Source organism: Callithrix jacchus, chromosome 8, assembly GCF_049354715.1.
Source record: "Callithrix jacchus isolate 240 chromosome 8, calJac240_pri, whole genome shotgun sequence".
NCBI classification, from domain to species: Eukaryota; Metazoa; Chordata; class Mammalia; order Primates; family Cebidae; genus Callithrix; species Callithrix jacchus.
The window spans coordinates 71,289,063-71,316,455 of NC_133509.1; the positions used below are offsets into that span (position 1 = coordinate 71,289,063).

The 27,393-nt window shown below is 40.3% G+C and overlaps 2 protein-coding genes across 8 annotated transcripts in view; one reads left to right on the forward strand and one right to left on the reverse strand.

Moving 5' to 3' along the window:
• The first annotated feature begins 1,588 nt into the window (after positions 1 to 1,588).
• On the forward strand, positions 1,589 to 18,922 carry PAX9 (paired box 9). 4 transcript variants are annotated; one of them, XM_009005952.5, is made up of 4 exons: positions 1,589 to 1,764; positions 2,531 to 3,157; positions 6,052 to 6,194; positions 15,793 to 18,922. In XM_009005952.5, exons 1-4 carry the CDS (start codon positions 1,761 to 1,763, stop codon positions 16,045 to 16,047), a joined length of 1,029 nt encoding a protein of 342 aa, XP_009004200.2. In that variant the 5' UTR covers positions 1,589 to 1,760; the 3' UTR covers positions 16,048 to 18,922. The 4 variants fall into 4 exon arrangements, with proteins under 4 accessions (XP_009004200.2, XP_035116254.2, XP_035116251.2 ...); XM_035260363.3 differs by having other exon boundaries at positions 6,055 to 6,194; XM_035260360.3 differs by lacking the exon at positions 1,589 to 1,764 and having other exon boundaries at positions 1,836 to 3,157.
• Positions 18,738 to 27,393, reverse strand: part of SLC25A21 (solute carrier family 25 member 21) — a 539,864-nt gene continuing 531,208 nt past the window's right edge. For all 4 annotated transcript variants that reach the window (XM_002753830.7, XM_054240624.2, XM_035260364.3 and 1 more), the window contains 3 exons: positions 24,234 to 24,415; positions 23,319 to 23,371; positions 18,738 to 20,254 (listed from right to left, as the gene is read on the reverse strand). In XM_002753830.7, the coding sequence (XP_002753876.1) occupies positions 20,193 to 20,254; positions 23,319 to 23,371; positions 24,234 to 24,415 (297 nt within the window). In that variant the 3' untranslated portion in view covers positions 18,738 to 20,192. The remainder of the gene's footprint in view (positions 20,255 to 23,318; positions 23,372 to 24,233; positions 24,416 to 27,393) is intronic.

Here is a 27,393-nt window from a genome sequence, read left to right on the forward strand (position 1 = left end):
ATCAAATCAAACTTTAAGAAGATTTTAAACATTTGAAACCAACCAACAAAAAGGGACAAGTTCAAGTATGTCTAGTTGTGGGACTTTTTTCAAGATTACGATTGTAAAGAATGGTGTTTTAGTTCATCTGTATCTTTCACATCCTTCATTCTGTTAGGTAACCGAATTTAGAGTGCATCCTCACTATACAAGTGGGAATCTGGAGATCTGTTCCTTTGCAGAAGCATGGCTGATCACAGTTTTGTCCTGGGTTCTTGTAACTTACTGGCCCAAGATCTGGGACCAGCTTCCCTGGGTTTAACAGAGCCACACACATCCCTGGGGACTGTTGGGGAAGCAGCCTGAATCCTGCGTGGACAAAGAGCCTTGTGGATTGTCAAGTAGCAGTAGCATAGTTCACGACCCCAAGCAGTAAAAACTCCCAAATTCACGAAAATATTTTCTTCTTGTTTATTATTTTTATTCACATTCTCCACAACCCTAACTGCAAATATCAATAACTTTGGCTGCCAACAAGCATACAGCAAACTTTAGATTAGACTTAGCATGAACAAAAGTGAAAATTCAGAAGTAGGCAGAACCAAAGGACCTCTGGGAGCTTAATAGAAGAGGGAATTACATCCATGTGCAGCATCAGTGTCCACTTTCTTGAGACTAGATCTCTTTTATATACAAACAAAACTCTCTAGAAATCGGTTTGGAGAACCCTCACAAACCCTGGCACCAAGGCCCAGCGGCCCAGGACAGTGGCTGAATGTGGCAGAGCCTTGGACTCCGTAGTGAGTGCCCCAGGCACTGGCAATCAATGGACTTGGGGCAGTGCCCTCGCGTTAGCCTCCTGTGGTTCAGTTCCCGGCACACGGCGTGGCCCCTACCTTGAGCCTGCGTGGCTAGTGGTTGGCCAGTCCACCTGGGGGGTGGGGGGCTGCCGCGGGAAGCTGGCGGTAGGAGGAGCCTCCCTGGCCTTAACAGTGGCCCTCACCTGTGGCTCGGGCTCCCCGTAACCTCCTGGTTTCTCTGGCGGGCCTACCTTCTCACACCTGCGCTCTCTCCACCTGGCATGGATTGAAGTTAGGTAGAATCGGCAGGTGACACAGATTCTCTCCGGTGGCCCTCTCGACAGATTTTGCTAAGACAACTCCCCACCCCCGTGCACCGTGGCGCCCGCCTCCCACTTAGGGTTTTAACTTCAATTCTGAGACGTCCATCGTTCCCCTGAGGAGGTCTCCTCGGGTCCCTTCTCCCTTCGAATCATTCATACTCAGATAAGACTCTTTCATTTGTTTATTCAGCATTTTACCAGCCTGATTTTGCTGTCTTTTTGTGTCGCTTCTGGGAAGATGTCAAACACCCATTTTCGTGGTATTTAGTCACCCAGGTGGGGGGCCAGCCTGAAAGAGATAGCGGAAGGAGTTTCCTGGACTGCCCTGCCGCTCACCGGCCCGTACCAATCACCACGCAGCTCGCCCTCAGGCCCGCCTCTTTGAGGGCGTGTCCCCAGTGAGTGATAGACGGAGCCGCCCGGCCCTGCTCAGCCCAGCCCACGTTGCAGCTTAGATTGAAATGCAGAACTCAAGCCTCTTTCACCGGGGCACAGACTTCCTTTTACTTCTTCCTTTTGCACTCTCGCCTCCACCTCCTGGGAAGAAGCGGAGGCGCCGGCGGCTCGGGGTAGCAACAGGCCGGGCCATTGCGGCCCTGCGGAAAGTTTCTGTCTGGTTGTGCGGAACTGGGGCCGGGTTGGTGTACTGCTCGGAGCAATGGGTGAGTGGCGGTGGAAGACTCTGTCGGAGCCGCGAAGGGAGGGAGCGAGCGAGAGAGGGAGGGAGGGAGGGAGCGAGAGGGCGCGCGCCACTAAGCGCTCACATTTTCTATTGACTTTGCTCGTGTTCCTACAAGTTGTAGGAACACGCTAAGGGTCAGCGGCGCACAGGAGTTCAATGTGAACGCTGGCTACTGGCTGGCTATTGATGCCATTTTCTGATTTTAAGAGAAGGGAACTATGGCATCAGCAAGCCCCGCAGCCCCCGTAGCAAACCAAGTTTTGCTTCACACGCGCGCATACACACAAACAAAACAGGAGGGAAAAAAAAGCACCTCTAGCTTCTCCTAGACTTTGTTTAACTGCCCGGGTCTCCAGGAGGAACGCTGGGGATGGGATGAGTAAAGAGGGAGTGGCCCAAGAAATTTAGTGAGGAGCAGGCTACAAGCAGCGCGTTTAGGCATCAAGACCGATTTCCCGTCCTGCTTCGGAGGACTTTTGAACGCTTGGAGAGGCCCTGAGTCTCACCACTTTACTTGGCTGTAGGGGCCTCTGGCACCGCAGGAATGAGGGAGGGGGTCCGATTGGACCGTGACAGTTGGGCCCGTTCGGCTTTGTTCAGGAATCGTTTGGCTTGGGGACAGCCCCTGTCGTTAGTACAGGACGGGTGCGTTCGCCCAGTCCCCGGACGCGCAGGGAGGCCCAGTGGCAGGCGGCTGTCCCAAGCAGCGTGTGCGCGTCTCCGCGCGCTGTGTGTTCGTTTTTTAGAGCCAGCTTTCGGGGAGGTGAACCAGCTGGGTGGAGTGTTCGTGAACGGGAGGCCGCTGCCCAACGCCATCCGGCTTCGCATCGTGGAACTGGCCCAACTGGGCATCCGACCCTGTGACATCAGCCGCCAGCTACGGGTCTCACACGGCTGTGTCAGCAAGATCCTGGCGCGCTACAACGAAACAGGCTCGATCTTGCCAGGAGCCATCGGGGGCAGCAAGCCCCGGGTCACTACCCCCACCGTGGTGAAGCACATCCGGACCTACAAGCAGAGGGACCCTGGCATCTTCGCCTGGGAGATCCGGGACCGCCTGCTGGCGGACGGTGTGTGCGACAAGTACAACGTGCCCTCGGTGAGCTCCATCAGCCGCATTCTGCGCAACAAGATCGGCAACTTGGCCCAGCAGGGTCATTACGACTCGTACAAGCAGCACCAGCCGGCACCGCAGCCAGCGCTGCCCTACAACCACATCTACTCATACCCCAGTCCTATCACGGCGGCGGCTGCCAAGGTGCCCACACCACCCGGGGTGCCTGCCATTCCCGGTTCGGTGGCCATGCCGCGCACCTGGCCTTCCTCGCACTCCGTCACTGACATCCTGGGCATCCGCTCCATCACCGACCAAGGTAGGGGCTCAGAGACAGGGCGTGTGGATGTGCAGCATCTGCCTCCGCATTCCCGCGGAGGTCCCACTATCTGCGGCCTCTGGGACCCTGTCTTTCCTATCACCTGAGGCTTTTTCCTTTGGAAACGTAAGGAGTCTTCCTAGGGGGTGTCCTGATCTCATTAACTTGAAACGCTTGCCCCTGGTTTCCTTGCCACACACAGTCTCCTGCCTCATCTCAAACTACCAGACCCATAACATCCCCCCATCCCCAACACATGGTTCGCATTTTCCACCCTCCCCCGCCTCTCGAGCCGAGGCGGCCTCAGCCCGGCTTGCTCACTTGAAGAGAGCGTCCGGGCCGGACTTGGGGGGCAGCCCGGGAGGCCTGAGCCTGCTTGGGGCTGCCGGCTGCAGATGCCGCTGCAGGCAGAGTAGCTTGCTTGGGGATCACAGACGCCCGGGAGGAGTCCAGCACGCGGTGGAAATTGAAGTATTCTCCCATTTTGGCAATCAGGCCAAATTTGCTCCGGCAGGAAGTTCAAATGTCAACTAATTGGTTTCGTTCTTATGCTTCACTTCATTTTCCTCGGAAATGGAGGTCCCGAAGTTACTACTACTAACTCATTCCCAGACGAGGTCATATTCTCTCTCTCTCTCTCTCTCCCTCTACCTCTCCCCCTTAACAGACTTCACCGTGTGTATCTTAGGAGGGGAAGTGGCATCTGCAGTGATGGAAATAAAATGCAGGCGATTCCATGCCGTTCTTTTTACTGTTCTTTTCCGTTTACCCTGAGCTTTCCGCTTTCCTTTGGGGTTCTCGGGTCCCCAAGAATGCAAGTGGGTATCTATCTAGTTTCTGCACATTTTCAGCAGTGCCACCCCACTGTTCTTTCCTTTCTCACCCCTGACCTTGCCTAGTCCTAAGCGTCCTTTCTGCCTAGTCAGGATTCCCCGAGCCCTCCTGCCCAGTCCGGCTTCAGCAGGAGACCTGAGTTTGTTTTCTTTTACTGAGTTGTTTTTTTTTTTTTTTTGGCGTTAACTTCTTGGTAGGGAGAAAATAAAGTCTAACTGTCCTATATGCAGAATTTAAATAATGTGTAGATAGTCCACTTTCTTAACATATCAGCCTAAAGTTTTAAAAATGTAGGGGGAAAATTAAATAGGAAAGAGGAAAATAGTTCTTTTAATTACTTCCTGCCTTTCTTGGTTGCCACCACATTGGCACAATTATCTTTTTAAGTAATTAAAGTAGAGCTCTGATTTCTCATCTTCTTGTTTTCTGACTGCAAGTTTACAAGAGCCCAGTTTTGTCTTATTTGGAGCTACTTGGAGCCGTAGTTGGAGAGTTTGCCCTTGATTTATAGGATAAACTGACCTCACTGACATTTAAAGGAAGCCCCTGTTCATGGGAAAGTGTGAGATCAGCAGAAATGGGGGCTCACAGGGGGATCTCAATTTCTTAAGATAACTTCAGGCTTGTGCCCACTGACTGCCTTTTGTCTGGGAAGGCAAAAACAGACAGGCAGTTTTGAACCAAAACACAGTTTCCTGGTGCAAATGGGACTCAATCTAATTCTTGAGGGTGGTAGAGGAGGAGACATAGTGGAAAAAAAAAGGCTGACAGTTGAAAAGAAAACTTTTCCTGCCTAGGGATTCTCCCATCAGAGCGAATGTCAGCTGGGAAAGTACTGGAGAATGGAAAGGAGCAACTCTTCCTTATAGACATTGTTGTGATTTTCGATGCCAGCTTTAAACAACCCAGATTCTGACAAATTTGTGACTATAAAATGATGATTTCTACAAAAATGATCACTCTCTTAAAGCACTTGTCAGATGGAAGTGTTTAAAATCAAGTTACAATGGCTTTGTCAAACTTCCATCCTCCACCCATAGGACCCAAAGACAAAAATACATTGTTTGTAGCCTTCACCAATCTCTTTGAAACTAACTATACCTGGTCACTGAAAAATGGCAATGATTCAATATGCACAACTCCAAGTATCATAGTAATTACACCATACAATTTTCTTTGCATCTCCAACAAGAACAGAAAGAATAACTGATGACATTACACCTTAACACTTAATTCTACTTTCATTTTCTTAACCGATTTCATTTTCTCTTTCTTGTATATATATATATACAAATATATATATATATATATATATATATATATATTTAAAACTCTTTTAGGATAACCCTGCCACTGACACCCATGACATGTAGAGTGGTAATTGCAAGATTTAAGTCATATGCACTTATCACATATGTAATGTGTAGAGGTAGAGTATCAAGGGGAGCCCTATGCACATACAAAGCAGAAATCTGTGAACATATCTTTTGCACTGAATTGTGGGAATCATTTAGTTGTTTGCAAAGGACTTTGCAGGTCATTTTGTTCTTTATTGACAAAAGTGCCAGATCCCCACAGTGCAGTGAGCACCAGTGCAGGCACCCTTAGGTCCGGCGCCTTTCTTTTTAGCCAGCCCCAGTCCCAAAACGTTGTCAACCCCCAGTCGGCCTTGGGTTATTAAGACTGAGGAGGTAGAGAACCCGCGGGCGCGTGCAGCCTTAAGAGTTCCTTCCTGATTTGGGTTTCTTCCACTCCTTTGCCCTGGGAGAGCGGAGGAGTGGAGGGAAAGCAAAGACCGGTTGAAAAAGAAAAAAATATCTTCCCTCAGACGTCAGATAACTCGGAAAGGCCTGCATTCAGGCGAGTAAAGCTTCACCAGGCCCTGGGCTGGAAGCACCGGACGGAGGTCGCGGCTGGGCCCAGCGCCCTCGGGAGACCGAGGGCAGGGGGCCGACCCAAGGTCTGAGCCCTCGAGCTCTCTCGTCGCTTACTTGGGTCCCGTCTCATGAGTGGGGCGTGCGGGCTGGGCCTCCGGCCTGACACCTTCTCTTCCTCTCCAGCAGTGAGCGACAGCTCCCCCTACCACAGCCCCAAGGTGGAGGAGTGGAGCAGCCTGGGCCGCAACAACTTCCCCGCCGCCGCCCCGCACGCGGTGAACGGGCTGGAGAAGGGAGCCCTGGAGCAGGAAACCAAGTACAGTCAGGTGAGGAGGCGAGGTCCCGGCCAGGTGGACCGCGTGGCGCCGGGGATTTAGGCGATAAGAAGACTCGGGTCCGTTTCTGAGCCTCCCGGGAGAAAAACCCAGGCCCGCGCCCATTTGCTGCTACCAGCCAGATCCTCTGTGCTTTGGGGTGAAACAGAGGCCCGGGCCTTCGAAGGCGGAGCTTGGGCCTCAACCCCCCGCCAGGGGCCGGGAGCGCTCGCCAGGGCGCGGGGATCTGGGGCGGCCGCTCCCCGGGGCGCGGCTCTGGGAAGCGCCTCCAGGCCTTTCGGTCTCTGGAGGCTTGGGGAGGCGGCTCCCGAAGCCTTTCAGCGACTCATATTGGGGGTAGAGTTAGCCAAAGAAGACCCTTCCGAAGGGCCGGGTCGAGCAACCCTGGGGCTTCGGAGCCGCCTCCACGCCCGCGAAATGCCCGCCCCGGGTCTCGGTCCTGCGGTGGGACGGCGGCTGTGGGGGTCCTCGCGCTCGGACTTTTGCCCCCGTGGCTCTCGGACAAACCCGCGTGGTTCCTCCTGCGAAGAGGGGCACCCAGATAAACGTAACAAAGCTACCATTTTCTCGACTAAAGGTCACATCGTAATCTCCCAAAGAAGTTAGTGAGAAAACCTCAAATTATACGGACTGGCTGTGGACCGTTTAATTTTTCTTTCCCTCCGTCCCTCCCTCAAGTCTCCAAAGGAAAATTTAAAACACCGGTGTTTTCTTTTCCCCCAGAGAAAAGCTAAGCAACCACCACAACAAAAGCTCCAGATTTAAGTCTAAATTCATCACCGCCGTGGAGTCAAGAGTTCAAAACTCTCAAAAACCTGATCTTAAGGCAGTGTAAGATTTCCCCAGCAGACCTCAGTAGGTTTGCAAATTTCTTAATCCAAAATTCTAATTCCAAAGCCTCAAGCTATTCAGTTTTCGTTTTATTATTTTGAAGTCTTAAAATTTTTAAAGTTTTCTTATCTGTCAAAATTAGCCTTTAAAAATTAAGTGGAACGTGTCCCTCTTATTCACATGGCAAAAAATCCTAGTCGTTGTTTTCTGTAACAAATCCCATTTCCACGTCCTCTTCCTTCTCTTATTCGTTGAAGCTGAATCAGAATACATGTCAGTGGCTCTCCAATAGCAAATAGCACAGAAAATGGCAGCAAGGAAAGAGAGCCCTTTTTCTTAGTCTGCTTCTACTGTAAAGAATGCCAATGGAAAATGATAAGGAAGTTTGTCATTTTCTTTTACTATAGGACCCACCCTTAACTTGCAATTTACAAAAAAAAAAAAAAAAAAAAAAAGGCAGAATAGTACAATGGTTAGGAGCTCTGATCTCTGGCTGTATGACTTCTTAGTAAAATATTTAATTTTTTAGAGTTTCTATTTCTTCATCTTTAAAACAGGGAGATGATACTCCCAACCCCAAGAGATGTTATGGGTATTCAATGAGATAATGCAACCATATGGCACATAGTAAACAGTTATTAAGTATTTATTAAGCATTTATTAAGTATATACCTGTGGTTCTAAGTGGCAGTTAAAGAGAGACTTGTAAAAGCAAGTAATATTTATCAGAGTATATCTTGTTCAGAGAGCCCATAGTCAAAAAGCTTCAAGGGATTTTGTTAGGAACAATAGAAAGAGTGTATATAAAGCGTCTACCATAGAAGCAAGCATTTAATAGGCACTCAGTGCTTTTTATTAGGTCATCATTTATTGAAATAACGTTGTGATGTATAGAGTTGAAAAACTTTCTAACTCCACATGTCATTGATGAACCCAGTTTATATATCAAGCAGTCATAATAAAAAAAACTTTATTTTAGAGACAGAGTCTAGCTTTGTCTCCAGGCTGGAGTGCAGTGGCCTGATCTTGGCTCACTGCAACTTCTGCCTCCCAGGTTCAAGAGATTCTCCTGCCTCAGCCTCCAGAGTAGCTGAGATTACAGGCACTGCCATGCCCAGCTAATTGTTGTATTTTTTGTAGAGACGGGTTTTACCATGTTGGCCAGGATAGTCTCGATCTCCTGACCTCATGATCTTCTCACCTCAGCCTCCTAAAGTACTAGTATTACAGGCGTGAGCCACTGTGCCTGGCCAGTTATGTTAATTTTCACTTCCTTGAATTATAGATCTAGCATTTAAACTTGTTTGGGAATGCTTAATTTATAATACACTTCAAAACTAAACTGACAAATTATTTAAAATAAAAACTTTGAAGTTTTAAACAATTGATATTTTGATTAAAAATAGATGTTTTATATACTAAATTTTAAATCACTAAATTATCACATTTATAAAAGAATATAAAGAAATAAGTAGCCAAATATTGCTCTAAATACTTTGTTATTTAGATGTTACTTTTTTCCAGAATAAATAAAATTATATTAAACTTACATTTGCAGAGTTCTTAATTGCAATATGCTAATCTTCTGCATTGCCATGTATTTTAATAGTTAGATAATTCAAATGATGTAAAATTTCCAAACCTGGAGTTTCTAAGAATAATATAAGTCAGTGGCTACTCTAAGATAATTATCAAAATAGTGCTTAATGCTGAAGAAGTACCAAGTAGGCACATAAATTTCTGCCATGTCATTTTTTCTGAGTTTTGGACTTTAGACATTGATTTCATGTAGGCTTAAATTACACATAAATACTTGTTCATAAAGAAACAAAGGTAAAGTGTTACACATATATGTTCATTTCTCTTACCAATATTTAAAGGACAGATTTAGTTTAAAAGTTATTTTTCAAAATGGTGTCAGCATATTTCAACCAAAATGTAAACTCAGGCAACACATTCTTTTTTCCTCAGTTTATATTATGGACAAAATCTTGAATGTCTTTGGCCAAATAAAAGCTTTAAAAATTTTCCCACTTTCAGGGCATTTGTGATTGTTATTAAATAATGCGATACTATACGATACTAGTTTAATTTTATTATATAAAGAAGGAAATTGAGAATTCAGAATCATAGGATTTAAAGCATATTTTTCCTGAGGACACCTGGAGAATTACCAAAGGGCTAAACTATGCAACTAAGTATAGATACTATTGATTACCACAATCTAGAGTTTCTATTTTCAGCTTAACTGTAAAGACAGATGCCCTGATTCCTAGTAATTAAAACGGTATGCACATTTCAGCTATGCGTATACCTATCTTTTGTCTTTGAAAATTTAGTTTAGAATATTCAACCTTGTCTTACATATTAATATTACATTGTAATTAATATTTTGCACTGCCATTCAGAAGTCCTTATTGTCTCTGAGGATAGAATATTTATTTTGGCTTTTTAAAACCCACAGTTAATATTGAGGCTAAAAGTCCTTAATCTCATTTACTTCTGAATGGCAACAATGTTCTCTGGTTGCTGATGGTGGGTTCTCTTCTGTTGAAAGCATAAAACTCCAATGGAATACAATTGGAATGGCCAAAACAACCTTATATAGAGAATCATAGGGGCTGGAATACATTTGCCCTTTTAGGAAGTATTTAGTGAATTAATGCCTCATTTTATTCAAACTAGATATAAATAATTGTATAGTTCTTGAAAATTTTTCTACAAATGAGCATACTTTCTCAGGAAAAATACATTGCATTTCTGATACTCTAATTGGAGTGACAGATTTATAAGCTTTGGGTATCTTCATTTTGGGGTTACAGATGTTGACAAGTTTAATATAACACTAGCTACAAATTGAGATGCCATTTACAAATCTTGAGAAGTTCAAGTTTCTATAAATACCTGAACTTTTAAAAAGTTCAGAATTAAGTTGTGAAAATAGTTGAATTTAAAGACATAATCTGAAATTCTTATGAAGCATTTACTTATACATGTTATTTGAAGTGAAGATAGTCTTCCAGAATCCTGAATGTGATTTTCTAGTGTGCTATGTTAAAAACTGGCTGTCCTCATGGATTACTGTTCTCAGGAAGATATAAAAGATATGGAACTATGTTTTTTTTTCATATTGAAGTTAATTTTTGTAAATAATTTATTAGTCATAGAGAATGAAATCTTAGGCAAATGCCAACAGTGTCTTTGACATTTATAATGTTATCTTTTATGAAAAACATTCTTTGACCTGGTTATATTTTAACAAGAAGTATTTCAAAATAAAATTAATGATTATGTATCTGTAAAATGTATTGTATAAAATGGCAGGGAAAGGTAAGTGAAAATTTTTCAAGGCCATGTCAATTGTAATAATCTTTTGGAAAATTATAAAATTTAGTAAAGCTTTTAAATAGCAACTTTCCATTTCCTAGAGACATTTAGATCTACAATATGATAAGTAAGCATAATTGAGATCTTGTTGGATGAATGTTGAAACCACATTTATAACCATCATTTCATCTTGTCAGATATGTTTTACTAGGTCATTGCGTAATGAATTAAAAAGGGAAGAATAACAGTCATAAAAATGATTCACCAAAAAAGAGAAAATCTTGATTATTTTCAGATCCAAAACTTGTTCTTGCTTATGATATTGAGGTTGAAATTCTGGGTGAAGCACATCTCTGTTTGTGGCTAACTCTACTTTATCATAAAGCCAAGGTAAACTCATTTTATCATAAGAGGAGGACCAGGTTGAACTCGTAAGTGAAAGCATATTGTGGGTAGAGAACCTGGCACTGTTATTTGCATTTATCTTCACAATAAAAAATGTAGAGTAGACAATTCCCAGAATTTCAATAATGGTATATAACCTCTAATTGCCAGACAGTTGCCATACCAGTTTTACAGTGGTCACAGGTGTTTTGATACTAATGTATTTTCGTTTTCTGGAGGAGGGAGGATAAATAAAATAACCATAAATAAAATAATAAAATGGCTAGGTTAGAACTTCTGTTTACTTTTTTCAACAGTCTTATTCATATTGCTTGCTTAGAGTGTAATGCTTGTTCTGTGATAAATGGTGCCTACCTTTTTGCTTTGTTTTTTAAGTCAGAGTGTCACATCTTTTGCTTTCACAAACCTATACTAACTTAAGTATAGATATGGTTGTGGAATGCTTATGATGTATCCTGTTTTGTGGGGATACAAGATGATTAAGGCAAGTCTCTGTCCTCAAACAGTTTGCAATCTAGCCCTCTGCCAATACAGTTCCTCAACATAGTCACTAAAGTTACTTTAAAAAACTGGTAAATTTGCATTTTGAACATTTCGGAACAAGTAAAATGAAAACTTAGACTTCCATTCTGTGATAACCTTAACTAGAACTATATTGCATCTTATAAATTTTTTTCTAGATGATTTCCTTTCATGTCAGTGTGATAAAGTCTGTCTTTTCCTAAAAGCATTAAACAAAGCAAGTAACTTACTTTTTCCAGGGTATGCAATTTAGTCTATTTTGCTTGGTATTAGTAAATCTCCTCAAATTTAGGTAGAAGATAGTTTGCTATAGAGAGCACCCTTGCACAGTTCTTTCAGGGGAAAGAATTAGCATGCCTTTCATGGAAGATCCACATGAGAAAAGAGTTGATGGATTGAAGTCTTATTTATGGAATCTTTAGGTAAAGTCATTTTCAAAAATGAGATTTCCATTACATGCCCATTGCCGGGGTTTCATTTGGAAAATTTGTTTACTCTTCCCTGGGGATTCCATATGTTGGTTGATTTATAAATCATATTTACAGTCCAATTAAATAGAGTAATTTAGCATGTTTGCTCCATTTTATTTATAGTGTACATTTGGTAGTCTCTACTCGACCTAACTAGCTTTTCAGATTAATTACATGCCCTTCACTGAAAACATTAAACAGATTTGGGACGTTTAAGTCATGTACTCTTTTACTGGAAAGAATAAACAAACATCAATGCTACCTGTAGCTGTTTTCCTTTGCGGTGGAAAATTTTGCTCTTTCAGTGATTGCTTCATAAATAACAATTACTTGACCCGGTAGAGATTTATATCTTTTACTAATGTGATGTGTCAAAATTAATAGTGAGAAAATTGATGTGTTTATTGAGTCACTAAAATGAATAGTGAAGGGGGCAGGAGGCAGGTACATTTTAAAGCACACTTAACTTGCTTTTTTTCCCCTAAATTTATAAATCTGAACTTCAAAAGTAAAAAGTAAAATTAAGACAAAACTCTTTAGACCTCCAAGCTAGTTCATGATTTAAGCTGAGAGAAAACTAAGAGCTATTTTTATGCTGTTTAAGTTTAAAGATTTTTTTTTTTTTAAAGCAAACATGTTAGCCTCTCTTCTTTTCTTTTTCTTTTTTTTTGAGACAATGTCTCTCTCTTGTTGCCCAGGCTAGAGTGCAATGGCACAATCTCCACTCACTGCTGTAGCCTTTGCCTTCCAGATTCAAGCGATTCTTCTGCCTCAGCCTCCTGAGTCGCTGGGATTACAGCCGCCTGCCACCATGCCTGGCTAATTTTTGTATTTTTAGTAGACCCGAGGTTTCACTATGTTGACCAGGGTGGTCTTGAACTCCTGACCTCAGGCCATCTGCCTGCCTCAGCCTCCCAAAGTGCTGGGATTACAGGTGTGAGCCACCACACCTGGTCGCTTTTTTCTGAGATGAAATCAACCTTCTCTGAGCTTCTCTTCCTACCCTGTCTTTCTGCAGTACAAAGGGGATTGCATCACTAAAATGATACTAAGTAAATATTGTGGATTTTAAAGAACTTTGAAATATTTAATACTAAGAATAATGACACAAAGCAAGTTTATGCATTAAGTATGAGAAATTGGACAAATATGGAAAAAATTAGTCATATTTTTTACGCTTGATAAATGAATGTAATCATGGAATAAACAAGGCACTAGAAGGTAATATAGGCCTAAATCCAATGTCTTGCCTCCCCCTAAATTCCAGGAGCATTATTTAAGATAAAAGTTCAATGCAGCATGTCTCTGAAGGCTATCTTCCAGGGGAAACATCTCTGGGCAAAAAGAAGTGCGTCCATGTAAGGGGACTGTAGACATCGCAACAAAACAACTCAAGAGTCCAAGTAAATGGGGCACATCAATGAGCAATAGTTCCAAGGGCAAAGATGTAAGAAAAGGGAAGATGACTGAGCAAGGATTTCAGAGAGAACTGTAATTTTGAATGATAGGTAAAATACAAAGAATAAAGGAAAAATTTAGCTGTGAGGGAAAATAGAACTCACCAACAGTTATATTCTGCTAACTAGAACATTGTTTCTCCCATGTATAATATTAAATCTTTTAACCTTATGTCACTGTATGATGTTGGCCAAAGACGTTTTTATTATTTTTGAAGTAATTTTATGTTAGCATTCTTATTTCATTATTCTTAGTTCACATGGGCATCAGTAGTATAAAATATTAGTTAATGCTGGGAATTAAAATATTAACTAACACCGCATACAGATGTGAACATCTTTCCATAGCTGAATTGGATTTCTTTCTTTCCAAACTTATTTATCATAGATTATTGGGATAATTCTAAATAAAAATGATTAAAACTATAATCTCTATGCAAAACTAAAATTTTTTCCCTGTAATTTGATAGTTCTCTATCTTGATACCTATCTCCTGAGAGCCTTAAAGTATGCCTCCTTTGAGACATAATTAGCCATTCTCAAAAAGTGGAAGAAAGAATTTTTTTTGTTTAGAAGCTAAGAAACAGATGAGGATCTAGCAATGAGAATCAGGTTCTAGGAGAGAAAAAGATTTGTTACCAGATGTTATTTCAAAGGATGCTCTAGTTTGAGATTAAATTGCATCTACCTGTTAAGTGTCCAGGAAAAACAGTATGATATGCTACAGAAGACCCTGCATCGGGCAGGGGTGATTAATTCTCTTAACACATGACTGCTGACTTGCCAATTGGTTGAGAGTACATGGCTAAACCTCTTAGTCTAAATCCTTGTATAAAAAAAGGATAAGATTTCATTTATATTTAACAGTTACATGCAGTAGTTTATTTAAAAAATACAGCATCATCTTCTCTGAGACCCTTAAAATACACTTAAATTTCAGTTGAACATTGTGTTGTATTTGTGACACTCTATCTTGTAATTATGATAAACTGAATCATTTATAATGAACTATATAATTCATTAATCCTCATGATTCAGCAAAATATGTTGGATATTTCTTGGTGCCTGGGACGTAGAACATATTTAAGAAACTTTAGCTTTCTTTCTTTTTCCCCATTTTCAAAGAACCAACATTGAAAAACACAACACAAGGTGTGCGTTCTTGTAGACCAAAGACACAAGGCTAACCCCTCTAACATTTGTCTTATTTTGTCAGAAATCCATGAGCAATGTTAAGTCATACATGAGCAATGTTAAGTCATAAGTGTATATTCTATTCCATGTGCATATCCATCCACTCTGCATTGAGAAAATAGCTTTTGAGACCACACCATTGCATTCTCATAGATGCAGAATTGAAAACAATAACTCAAACAAATTAAATTAGAAGATAATTCCTGTGTTTCAATTGAACAGGAAAAGGCATCTAGCGAAGATACACCTGATTAACTTAATTCTAAGGATTAAATCAATTTTCCTAATAAAATTCTAGTATTTACATGATATTTTCAGTAGGAAATATGTTAAATATCATTTAACATATTTCACTATCAGGACACAGGATCTACTCTTTATTTCTAAATAGTATAAAAATTGAGGGGAAAAATTAGACTACTTGAAGAAGGATGCCCGGTGTTCATGCCAGAATCAGGATTAAAAATCAGAGTGTTTTTAGTGTTGTTAATAGTAACGATACCAACAATAATTCATTGGATGCCAAGACAGCACTGGTTTCTAGGCAGGCTCGCCTGCCAGGACTGCTGCATCATGTTTGCAAACAAAGATTTTAACTTCTAAATTCACTTCAAGAGATTTATCCACATGGCTTTTAAAAACTCACATAACAGGGCCCAAAAACTTTGCAAGCAAAATTTCTACTTTCAAAACCAGGCATATGCAGTTTTTTTTTATATGGGGAAAGACAGTTTCCTTTCTGATAAAACAGTCCTGGAAAAAGTACCTGCAATATTCATTTAAAAACCCTTGTAAGACAAAGCGCCTGATTTTTGTATGTCCTTTGTCCAATGAGCATTTTCAACATGATCTCTTAAAATATGGTCTACATTTTCTTTAACAAAGGTCATGTTCGTTGTGCATTTCTAACATGACGGCCTGCAGTCTGTGCCCTTCTTTACTGAAAATGAAAGCTATACCAACCAGGCCTGTCACAAGTGCCTCAACAAAAGAGCCAAACAAAACCCAAGTCCCGGGAAGGCTGACAAAGGCAATGAGGACAGCTGGATAGATTCTAAGAGTATTTAATTGCCATGGATTCTTTTCTTGCTCTGCACCTCCTTCCTATACTTCCAAATAGTGCAAGCAAATACTATGAATTTTCTGGCTGTAGCTTTCTCTAAGTGTTTGTGGAAAGAGTAATATCTTGCCATTATGTTTGTTTAAGTGGCAAGACTGTGAATGTCTTTAGAACATTATAAAGCTCAAATTTTTAAAAAATATCGGAAATTAGTCAGAGCATTGTTGGCTTACTCAGACTTAGGTTCTGCTTCTTTCTAAGAACCTGTGAAATGTTCACTACTATAATGTGATTATTTTTCACTTCTTTTCTACTCCTCTCAGGCACCAAATGGTCTCCCAGCTGTGGGCAGTTTTGTGTCAGCGTCCAGCATGGCTCCTTACCCTACCCCGGCCCAAGTGTCGCCTTACATGACCTACAGCGCTGCTCCTTCTGGTTACGTTGGTGGACATGGGTGGCAACATGCTGGCAGCACCCCACTGTCTCCCCACAACTGTGACATTCCAGCATCGCTGGCATTCAAGGGAATGCAGGCAGCCAGAGAAGGTAGTCATTCTGTCACGGCTTCCGCACTCTGATGGGAAATTCTGTCTCCAGCAGCTTCACCCGGGTCTCCCCACTCAGCACCTCCCCCGATTCCCAGGCCTCACATCTCAACCCTCCTGCCTTGAAAGCTGGCTGTACGGACTCACATCCTTTGTGCTGATGACACTTACATATTTCTTGCCATAACTTTTCTCTTGCAGAAAAACTGACATGACTTTAGGATTTAAAAACAGGAGCAACAATAAGCATTGGATGAGACATTTGTGTTGCCTATATACTGTCTTAACATAGCGAAGAGACCTACACCCCTCAAAGGGTTTAAGGAACTTTTAAAACTAGTCTTTGGTAAAACCACACGTGTGTATATTTATTCTAAATCAACCCGAACTTTTGAAATGTGCAATTGTTAAGATTTGCAAAATCAATAAAGGAAAATACTTATAGAAAAAAATTATTTTACACCCTCTAATCAAATATGGTAACCAAGTAAGCTTTAATTCATCATTAGGAAACCAATCAATAATTGACTTGTTTGTGTGATCCTTTGTTTATCTTTAAGACATGACTTATTTTGTTGAAAAATATGTGTAGAATCCAAGCAATATCTGAATCTAGCTCTTCCTGGTTTTGACTTGGTTCCAAATACAATAATGTTTATATTTTCTATTAGTTTGTAAATATGGACTCTGGAATGTGCATTTGTGTCTTCATTCCCTAAGATATTCCCCTCCCCAAGCCCCAACCCCTCTCTATTTTTTTTCTTTCTTTTTTGCAAAGGTGACTTTCTGGAAAGTCTTTGTCTCTGTTTGGTGGTGGGCTGCTTGGGCTCCTGGACCTGGATTTGCCCCCAAATTTTGTGTATGCAGTGAAGGCTTCAATATCTCATGAAGGACACTTTCTATAGCAGAGGACACAAAAAAACAGATAAAACAAGCCAGTCTTCCATTTTGTACCTAATCAAACAACACACATGCTAAGCATATAAAGACAAGAGGGTGGAAAATATCTGAGCAAGAAGGCTCTAAAGGAAGTCACTTAGAAACTGAAGTCTAATGTGAAATGTTTTGCAAAGACACTTAAAATGAACTTTGTATAAAGAAAACCACTGTGAAACTAAATTGTACTGTTATTGTTGGCTTACCTGTGTGTTCAGCAATCTCAGCCCAAAATTATGTTGCAATTTAAAGAAAATGGAAAATTCTGCTCTAATGAATGTAACAATGGCTTGCTGTGAAGTTTACATTGTTGTACAGAAGCATGTTTCATATGTAGGTAAACTGGTGGTGGTACTAGAAATACAATTCTATTTAATTTTAACAAATTCCCTTTATTCATTTCTGAAATTACAGGACACAGTTTAACTCATAAACCTTTCTAGACCAATTGATTTTCACTTTAATGTTAATAACAGCTGTGGGGTATAAGTGTGTGTGAGCATGTGCGTATGTGTTGGATTTTAGAACAACTGATTTTCTGCGGCAAAATTCTACAGTTTTTAATCACTTCTGTTTAGTAAGTTCTTCCTGGTTGGCAGTATAGGCTTAAAAATATGTTTTTCGGACATTGGTACAGTTCAACTGTTGGAAAATTAATATATTGAGGGCATTTTGGTAATAATTCTGTGCAATAACTAAAAGAGCACCTCACTGGATATGGACGTTGAAGCTGGATTCCCTAGGTGATTTTAATTTCTTCCTGTCTGGGCTGTGCACAGTCTACATGGCAATGCGGTTCCACCACGTTGGTTTCATGGGTTCGTTTGAAACTCAGATGGCTAGATTAGGTTTTCAAATCACTAGGATGTAAACAGTAAGCAGATTTCTGACACACAAATTTTGTTAGAATGACTGCTTTTTTCAAACAGCAGATATCTTATGAGAGCTTTGAACTGCATTTATTTCTAAAGCAACCGAAATTCAGTGCTGCAAACAGAGGATTATAACTTCAGGAGAAGAATAAGCAGAAGGAACAGATGAACTCTCAGGGCCGTAGTCTTCCTTTGATCTTGTAAAACTCCCATTGACATCTGGAGTTCCCAGTCTGGTGAGAAAATAGACTATAAACTGAATGGAACAAAGATCCAATCCAATATTTTGGTGGAGACTTTAAAACCACACCATACAGGGACTCTCCTGTTGTCTGAAAAACTGACATAAGGTACAGAACTTTTCTTTATCACATGTTTTTAGGTGGCTGTGAGGGGGCTTTAAAAAATATTAATTGCTTATGTGGAAATGCAAATAATGTTATTTTCTTTAAGAAATTTCTTGTTTTTGTGCTATTTATATATTTTTTTCTGGTTCTTGTATTTTAAAAAATATAATATTAATGGTATCAAAGTTTTGTTTTCTCCCCCTACGTCTTAACAATGAATTCACATGGAGTAATTTTTAAAAGACAACAGATACAATTTGCTATTCAAAGCAAATTATGATTTAAAGCCAGTTTTTAAAATATGAGAAGGAAAATAGGATAGATTAAAGAGCTTTCAAAGATTTTTATTATTGGTTAATGTTGACATATTTCCTCTGTCTCGTAGATGGTAAAAGTGTTGCTTAACTGGCAAATGTACTCTTCAGAAATACTTTTCTATCTCATCCACATGGAGAGGTTAAAGGTTCAATTTCATGGCCTCTATACAGGCAGTGCTCTCATAGGATGCAAGAGAATTACCTGCAAGGACAGAATGCAGTTGTGTAACAGAGACACATTCTTATTTCTCTTTTTAAAACATTTTTTATTTTGTTTTTAACGACCCTCTTATTGAATATTGGACTGAAATATAAATTTTAAAAACACGTTGGAAAGGATGTACAACAGAAGGCTATGTATGTATATACAGTATGTCAAAAGCCTTTTATTTTTATACTTCAAATGCTCTAAATTAATAAAAAATAATAATTACTATGTTATCTTTTACTTTTTATTTTCAAAATGCTTTAGTGAAATAGCCTATAGTAGTAATAGCCCACACTAGTAATTTAGGACAGGTGTCATGGGGACTTTCAGGTATTCTTGTTGACTTTAGCTACTGAATCAGCATCATTTCTGGATGCAGATATAAAATCAAGTTTGGTTATATCAAGACCAGGGAGATATTTTTGGTGGTACATGTTGGTATAGTAACCCTTGGAAATGCTAAGTGTATTTCTTTTTTGGACATTTCCCCTTCATCATACATATTTTAATACTGCAGACAGCCAACTTCACACCTGAAGCTGTTGTTTAAACCTAATAACCTGGAAATGCAGTTCTGTTCTATACATTATTACTTAAAATGGCACAGGTAGGCAAGCTGAACAAAGGTATTTGGATGAAATACTAATGGCACAAATGGGTCCAAGGAGTGCTTCCCATTTGTGATTTAACATGAAAATATCTCATCAACAAAACTTGTCTTCAAAGAGAATGATGTGAAAGAAAGTAGTTTAAGTTTATTTCATGTTTTCTACTTGTTAGAAGAGATTTTGGATATCATGATTTAAAAATACATGCTTAAACAACAGTGTTTTAACATTCTGTTTTAAACAGTGTTTTAAAATACCTGTTTATTTTCTTACAACACTGTGATATATAAAGTAGATACAAGAAAATAGAGCTGAGATGTGCATAATCACTAATGAAAACCAACAGATTTTAACGTAGTATTCATAAAGGTCATTTTAGTGCACTTTAAAAACATTTTTCTTGTGCTCTTTAAATATTGTTTATTGATTAATTTAATTCATTATAAAAACTGTTTAAATTTGGCTTAACTTTTTTTTAACCCAGTCTTTGAATAATTTCATTTATTTTCAATAGTTTAAGCATTTATAGACCTCTTAGGAAAAATACTGATCAATACAATGAATTTTTGTTGTGAAGCAGTGAAGAGGAACATAGGAAACAAAGTTTGTATTTCTTTTATGAAATATATGATTTCTATGCTATTTTTCTATATTCAGTTTAAATACCTCATTGTTTCATATTATTTTTTCTTCTCATAGTTTTATTTATATGGCCAAAACTATTATCTCAAGTTGCCAAAAGATAATTTTTAAAGTATTAAAATGGATTTTGTTCTTGAATAGTTTTCTCCTTTATTATTATACACCTGGCTGATCGATAGTCTCTCTTCTTCATGGTGCTGCAGAGCAAATATCCATTATCTCAAGGGGGAAAAACACTTCCTAGGCAATCACCAGTTCTCCTGAAGCCATGAATAGGTGTATTCATAAACCAGCAGCATCACTGCACCACCTAGAAAAGAAAAGAGCTGTTTTTTATTACAAATGCTCTGGAGTAGCATTGGCTTTCCCACTGGGTTTCTGGATCCATGTGTCCTACACAGCCTGTCGGGCAGGGGCTGTTCGAAATCAACAGTTCTGGAACTTCAATACAAAGATATAAATTACTGTGGAAAATTCTCAGGATAAAATCAAGACCATCTTGAGTCTCCAAATACATTTTTTCCCCATGAGTTTTTGCAACTTTCATCATTTCTCCTCAGATTCTTTTTCAGGCACTTTTAATTTTTAAAAGTAAATAAATACAGACATATTTAGTCATGTAAGGGCATGCGGCTTTCCTGTGAACAGAAACCTTCAGATTCTTCATGTGTAGGCAAAGGATTTATCTTTTTCAGTCCATAATTAGCAGTTTTAATTGCATTCAAGAAGGAAATCTCTAAGATGATGCTTGATGGATGAGTCTAGTTTTCTCTCATAGCTTTCAATCTTTATTGCAATGTGAAAATTATATTCTGAATATTTTAAAAATCTGTATTGCAAAACCTAACAAAAGGAGTTTGAAAGCTAACCTTCATTCCTTTTATCTGCTTTGGTTGTATATGGATTTGAACTTGAAAATTTGGTAGTGCGGGTTGGATGTCATGAGACCACCATTTGTCTTGGAAAAGAGTTACATAAGTGGCTGGGAAGGGACATGCTCTGTGGTATGTCAACAGGAATATGATACAGAGAAACAGGCACTGAGGCTGCTGAATACCTAGCCACTGGGAGAAGCATTTGTATGTGGATCATTTTGTGTTCTTTTTAATGCAGTAAATAGCATGTGTCCTATGCTCTTCAGGATAAGCTCTTTTCATCCCTTTGTGTCTAACTCTGTGAAAAACATTACAAAATCAAAATTTTGACAAATATCCTGAAAACAACTTAGAGAAGACTGCATGAATAGAAGACTGACTTCTGATGGAAAGAAACAGAACTTGATTTGGGTCTTAGTTATTTTGAACATACTGCCACATACTTTTTTCCTTAATCTATAGGCTGCATATGTTTGTGTAACCATATACCAAAGATAATTATCTAATTTTCATTTTTAACCCATGAGGAAACTCTATTAGTCCTCAGCTGCCTAGGCCTCTTGGAACTCTGGCAAAGAGAAAGAGCTATACTATGGAGGGTCATTACTATGTAGGTAATTGCTGCATTTACTCTTATTAACCATTCACAATGAAGACAAGAATATGCAGAGTTGGCTTAATTTTTGGCCTAGTAACATTTGAAGTTTGAATCACAGACTTCAAGATTCAATCAGGAGGTACCTGATTGTTAGTCACATTGGGCTGCTAAGGCTATGATAAAAATACTGGATGCTTCTCCAGAACAAAGAACAAAAATTCCAGGCTCACCTTTCTTTTATTTCTTATTCTCTCTCTCTCTCTCTCTCTCATTCTCTAAAGAAAAATTTTTACCATTCATTGAAAAGTCTTAACCTTCAACTCTGTGGTACCTTTCTCTCTAGGTTTCTTTGCTTTGAAGTTGTGGGGATGCACACACTTGGAATGAAGCGGAGGGCAGGCCTGTAAGTGGTTTCCAGTTATTCGCAGTTTGGTTTAGCCTGGACAGTTAGTCCCTAAGAACACTTTTCTTTGAGTCCAACACCAAAGCAACTCAGGACCCCTCATGCAAAACATTTAAAAAGCCAACCAAACATTTGCAAGCCTCTAACAAAACTTGGGGTCAGACTATTTAAGAGTTTTGGATGAAGGTTCCAGTCAATTACCATTTTAGCTAACCTCTCCCTTGTCACCACTCTTTGTAGGCCCATCCCTTTCTGAGAAAGTTGGTTTAGGGCTGGTGCTGTGATTTCCTCTAATATTAGGTCTACTAGCAGGCTTTTACTCTGTGGTGAAGGAAAAACACCACATACTGGCAGAGCTACATAAAATTCCCCACAATTCTGTTACTGGGTTCTCATTTACACATGGGCCAATGACTAACAGAAGGTAGGTCTGACTCTCAAATATGAAGCAAAATCTATGTGGAAAGGCCTAGAAAGATTGGGAGAGATGGGTTGGGAACTGTGGAAGTGTTTCCTAAGTATATGAAAGTGTGAACTGTTCACCAGCTTCAATGTACAGACTGTTGTTTTCTATCTTAGGTTAATAGAAATGTTGGTTCATTGGGCTGAGATCTAAAGGTGAACGTGCATGTGTGTTCGTGTAGTAGGGTAGCAGGACAGTGTTGTTAAAATGGAGGAACCACAAGGAGAGAGAGGGGAGGAGTAGGAGAAGGCTCTAGGAAATATCACCAGTACATATAAGTAGGTGAGTGTAGCCTGATAAAAAAATTTGTGTGGTCTAGAGCATACTTTTGTATTTATTCACAAGGTTGCTTATAACCCAAGACTATATGCCCTGGCAGTTGAGTCTGCAGCAGTTATTTTCTTATCTATTTACATAGAGGCAGCTGATTCTCCCTGTGGGAATGGCAGCCGGTTTTGTGTGGGCTGGCATCCTGAAGCAAGGGCCTGAGCCAGGAGCCTCCAGCGTCATGCTGACAAAGCCCAGGAGACGTAAGCGGCTAGTTACAGAGTCACCACTCCCCAGAGGTGACTGTGAAGATGAGAGGCTTTTGCTGTTCATGGAGGCAAGCTGTCCTCCTTTTCTCTTTTTGAAATGAAGTTGAGGCAGGAGCAAGAATTAATTAGGAGCATAAGGAAACTGATTGGGCTGGCCCCTCACTCAGTAAAAATTCTCCCCTTTAGCCAGAAGCCACTGCACACACCTCGGTTTTCACTCAAACTTCTGTTGCCTGGGGCTTCTTCCTATTGACTTAAGCTGGGCTTTGGCTGCTGTCAGCCTTCAGCAAGGACATAAATAGTACTTAATAAACAAAGGTAGACCATTTCTAATGGATGTCTTCAGTATCTCAAATACTCATAGACAGCTTTATATTCTCAAGGTTTCTGTCTTACAAAGTGGCAAATCTTTATTGTGTTGCTGCTGGGCACAACTAACAAAAAAGGAGACACTAGAACAATGAAGAAGGAAGGATATAAATAATCAAAATATCATTACCTGGTCCAAGTCTCATAATCTTGGGAAGCAGGCCTTTGTACAAAGCTAAAATCCTGTAATGGGAAGGGAAAGAGAAATATTCTTATTCTGAAAATAAATGGAGTTGTACCTTAGCTTTATTGAGATGAGGGTCCAGCATTAAAAAAATAAATTACTGGAATTACACACACCTCAAAGCAGACAGCATTTTAGTATTCTCTGCAGCAAACTGGAAGTGGGGAAAGAGTTAATCAATTCTTTATTACCCAACTATGCGGGTCTTGTCCAATCAGAAACATGACTTTCATCAGCGAGATGGTTTTTGCTTTCACGACAGGTCTTACTTTCAAGACAGCTGTGTATATGGACAGAATAACTTTTGTAATTGAATTTAAAAGACCACAAACTCAGTCTCTATATTAGGAAATATGATGCAGTTTAGATCAAAATAATAAAGTATTACTTGTTTACTTGAGAAAAAGAGGGGTAAAGAAACAAAGATTTTTTTAAAAGTCAGAAAAATGCACATACTGAAAATTTTTTAAAGTATTTTGACAGAACTCTATCATTCTCTCAGGAGAATATAATTAGGTGGCACTTTGATGAGATTTACAGTCAGAAGACAATTGTTCTCCTGCCTATGTATTAATAGGACAAATAACATACAATACTATATTATGCAAACTGCCAAGTGAAAAGTTCACCTTGGCATTCTAGGGCAAATACGCAGCATATTGTCACTTGATAGTATAAGTACATGTTAACAACATCTCGTTATTGTGTTGTCTTGCAAAGTTTGTCATACATATTCACAGTTTCTTAGACATAAACTCTACTTAGGAGGGCTTACTGGTTCTCATCTAAATGGAAGGACAATTTGGTTTTAACAATACATGAGCCTTGTACATTTATTAAAATAAGAATGTGATATGTTACCCTTCTTCCTGATAGACTGTTGCCATTGTTTTGAAACAGGTTCTGTACTTGATCTCTCCAGGAACTGGTTGAGGCCCTTGAATCCTACTTTTGGCAACATCAAAAGGGATGTTAATGACTGAGGCTATTGTCCCCGAGAGAAGACCAATCCCAAATTTTCTCAAAAACTCCAAGGTTGGATCCTAGAAGAAAAGAATAATAATATAACAGAAAGGGGAGCGGAAGCCCCTGAATCAGTTAAACACTATAAAGCAATATGTATTTAAGCAGAGCATTGCAGTCCCGGCACCCTCCTGTTATTCCAGCGGAACACATTAGGATTTCCTAGGCTGGAACTTGTTTTCTTGACAATCCCATTGGCTATGTTTTTACACATGGTCTAAATTGCTGAAGTACACATTTCCTCACACAGGATTTATAAACACAGTTCATAAAGAAAGACTGGTATGGCATATGGGGATGATTTGTATAATTGGGCTTCACAATGTACTTAGTATTACTGTATCAAAACAGGAGAAATCCAAGCACACTATTAGCTAATTGGCCAGAATATTTTACAAATGACAGCAACTTCCACCATGAAGCCTACTAAAATGCTCATTTGTGTGTGGACCCCCAAATGTTAAATTAAATCAAGGCTACTCTCGGCCTGCTGCTATTCCCCGCCAGGTTTTTTGCATTTATTTTCACGTGTAGCTGATCCACTGTACTGAGAAGTGCTAGCTTCCTGTTATTAACAAACCAACTTGGGGCGGCTGCAAAACAGCCTGTGACATTCTGTGCATTATAAACAGTAGTAAGTCACTGGACTAATTGGCTGAAGAATTTACAATCCATTGTTTCGGAATCTTGTTCTTCCTCCATGGCAAAGGAAGAAAAGGAGAAAGAGAGACAGAGTGAGAGTGAAAGAGAGAGAAATAGTTCTTCTTTCCATTTGAATTCAGGCCCTTCACGTTGGTTTGATTTGATTTTTCACCTCTCCCGGCCTTGCTTTCTGACATCAAAGTATTTAATTAAGTCTTCTGTGGGAGTCACTTTCCTTTGGCCTATTTTTGTGCCCTGTGAACTCACATTATGCTTTGTTATAATGAATTTGCTGGGAAGTAAGTTCTCATTATGTTGCCAACCTCAGTTCTGTGTTTTCAGTTCTCTGTTCTCTGAAGAAGGGTCATATCACATACTAGAAGCTGCTGACTCGGACCCCCGCCCTATCTTTTCCCTGCTCTCTCTTTTGATCAATATTTCAGAGGGACCATCACAGAGGAATAATATAGGGTTGTGCTACAACACTATTTTATCCAGAGGGGAAGCATACCCTGCTTAAGTTAAACAAGAAAATTCAGGTCTGAGCATTACATGCTTCCAGCTGCTAAGAAAGAAGAAACTTCTGAGGGCTCTGAAATTTTCAGCTGAACCAAGAGCGTTACCATCACAGAAACTCCTATGTGGCTAAATATAAAAAGCTAGGGGTTTGGTAATAATTCCTGGATCTGGGCCATACAGGTGCCGGGGAGGTTTAAAGGGATTTGAAAACCAACAGGGTGTTTCAACAGGAAAAACAATGCAGTGATTGCAGTATGAGTGAGGTGTGTTTAAGTAATTCCCTCTCCCCCCATTTTTTCTCTTTTACAAGGAGAGAAAAATGCCTTTATGTTACTCCTCTCCATTATGGCACAGAAGCAGAACTGGAGCTCAGGAGGACAGAGTGAATTCTAGACCAGCTCTGGTCATCTGACCTCTGATGAGTCACTGAATCACCCAGAGCCCAGTGTATACAAGGGAAGTCTTTAACACCTACCTTACCTCTAAACTGCATCATTTTCTTCTGAGAAATAAAAACAATAACAAAGTAAAAGTGTTATAAGTGGTACACAAGGCAGAAAATGAATAGTATTATTATGTAGCCTGTTTTCCAAAGATGCAAAATATCCTGTGAAAAGATGCTTTCTTGATATCCTTGTGACATTGCCAAGCTCGCTTTCTTTTTCAATTAAGGACAAGAATGGAAATGATTTGTATACACGCCATCCTTCTGTGAAGTTTGGAAGACCTGACTGATGTGTTTGCTGAGGATCAGGGTTGGGGATGGGAGGTGAAAAGAGGACTCAGTGATGGTCATTGTGCTTGAGATACAGCATTGGAGACTAAAAGCTAAGGTCTCTAGGCCATCATATCATCATAGTGATCACTAGCAGGAGTAAGTGTCCACCTTTGTTATTTATTTATTTATGTATTTATTTTTTTGAGATGGAGTCTCACTCTGTTGCCCAGGCTGGAGTGCAGTGGCATAATCTTGGCTCATAGCAACCTCCACCTCCTGGGTTTAGGTGATTTTCTTGCCTCAGCCTCTTAAGTAGCTGGGATTACAGGGATGTGCCACCATGCCCAGCTAATTTTTTGTATTTTTAGTAGAGATGGGGTTTCACCATGTTGGCCAGGCTGGTCTCAAACTCCTGACCTCAGATGATCTGCCTGCCTTGGCCTTCCAAAGTGTTGGGATTACAGGCGTGAGCCACCATGCCTGGCCCAACTTTGCTTTTTATACATTTCCCAGCACAACAGTAAGATCCCACAGTGGTTCGGCAATCTAGCTGTGCTTCAGAATCATCTGGCAACTTTATAAAATACAGTTTCCTGGGTCCCACTGCAGACCCATCTCGGGGGTCCCATAGCAGAATCTCATGGGAAGGTGCCGGCAAGTTGTTTAAAAATCTCTCCAGGGTTCCTGAGGCTGCCAGACTAAGAACCCAAGTCTAGAAATCAGTGATTTTGATGTTCCACACAGGCAAAGCAGATAGTCAGTTGATACCCCTGTGGGCATCCTAGGGAGGAAAAGAATTTGCTTGGGATGGCTATCCCTGACCACTGACTTCTGGGCTTGTAGTTGGTATCTTCCTTGACCTCAGAGTCTGCTTGAATCCAGCATCCCAGGCTGGGTCTGCCTGTGCAAGGTCAGCCCTCTCAGCTCACCTCTGCTTTATTTGCCGTGTGCTGCCAGCCATCTTCGAATGAATGTAGCATCTCGGATGCCTCTCCCATTCATCTTCTCCTGGTCACTGCCACCTCTATGGCTTTAGTTCAAGTTCCTGCTACCTTCACCAGGTCTTGCTTCCTTCCTGCCATCTAGGATCTATTCTTCACAGTGACATCAGGGTTCTTT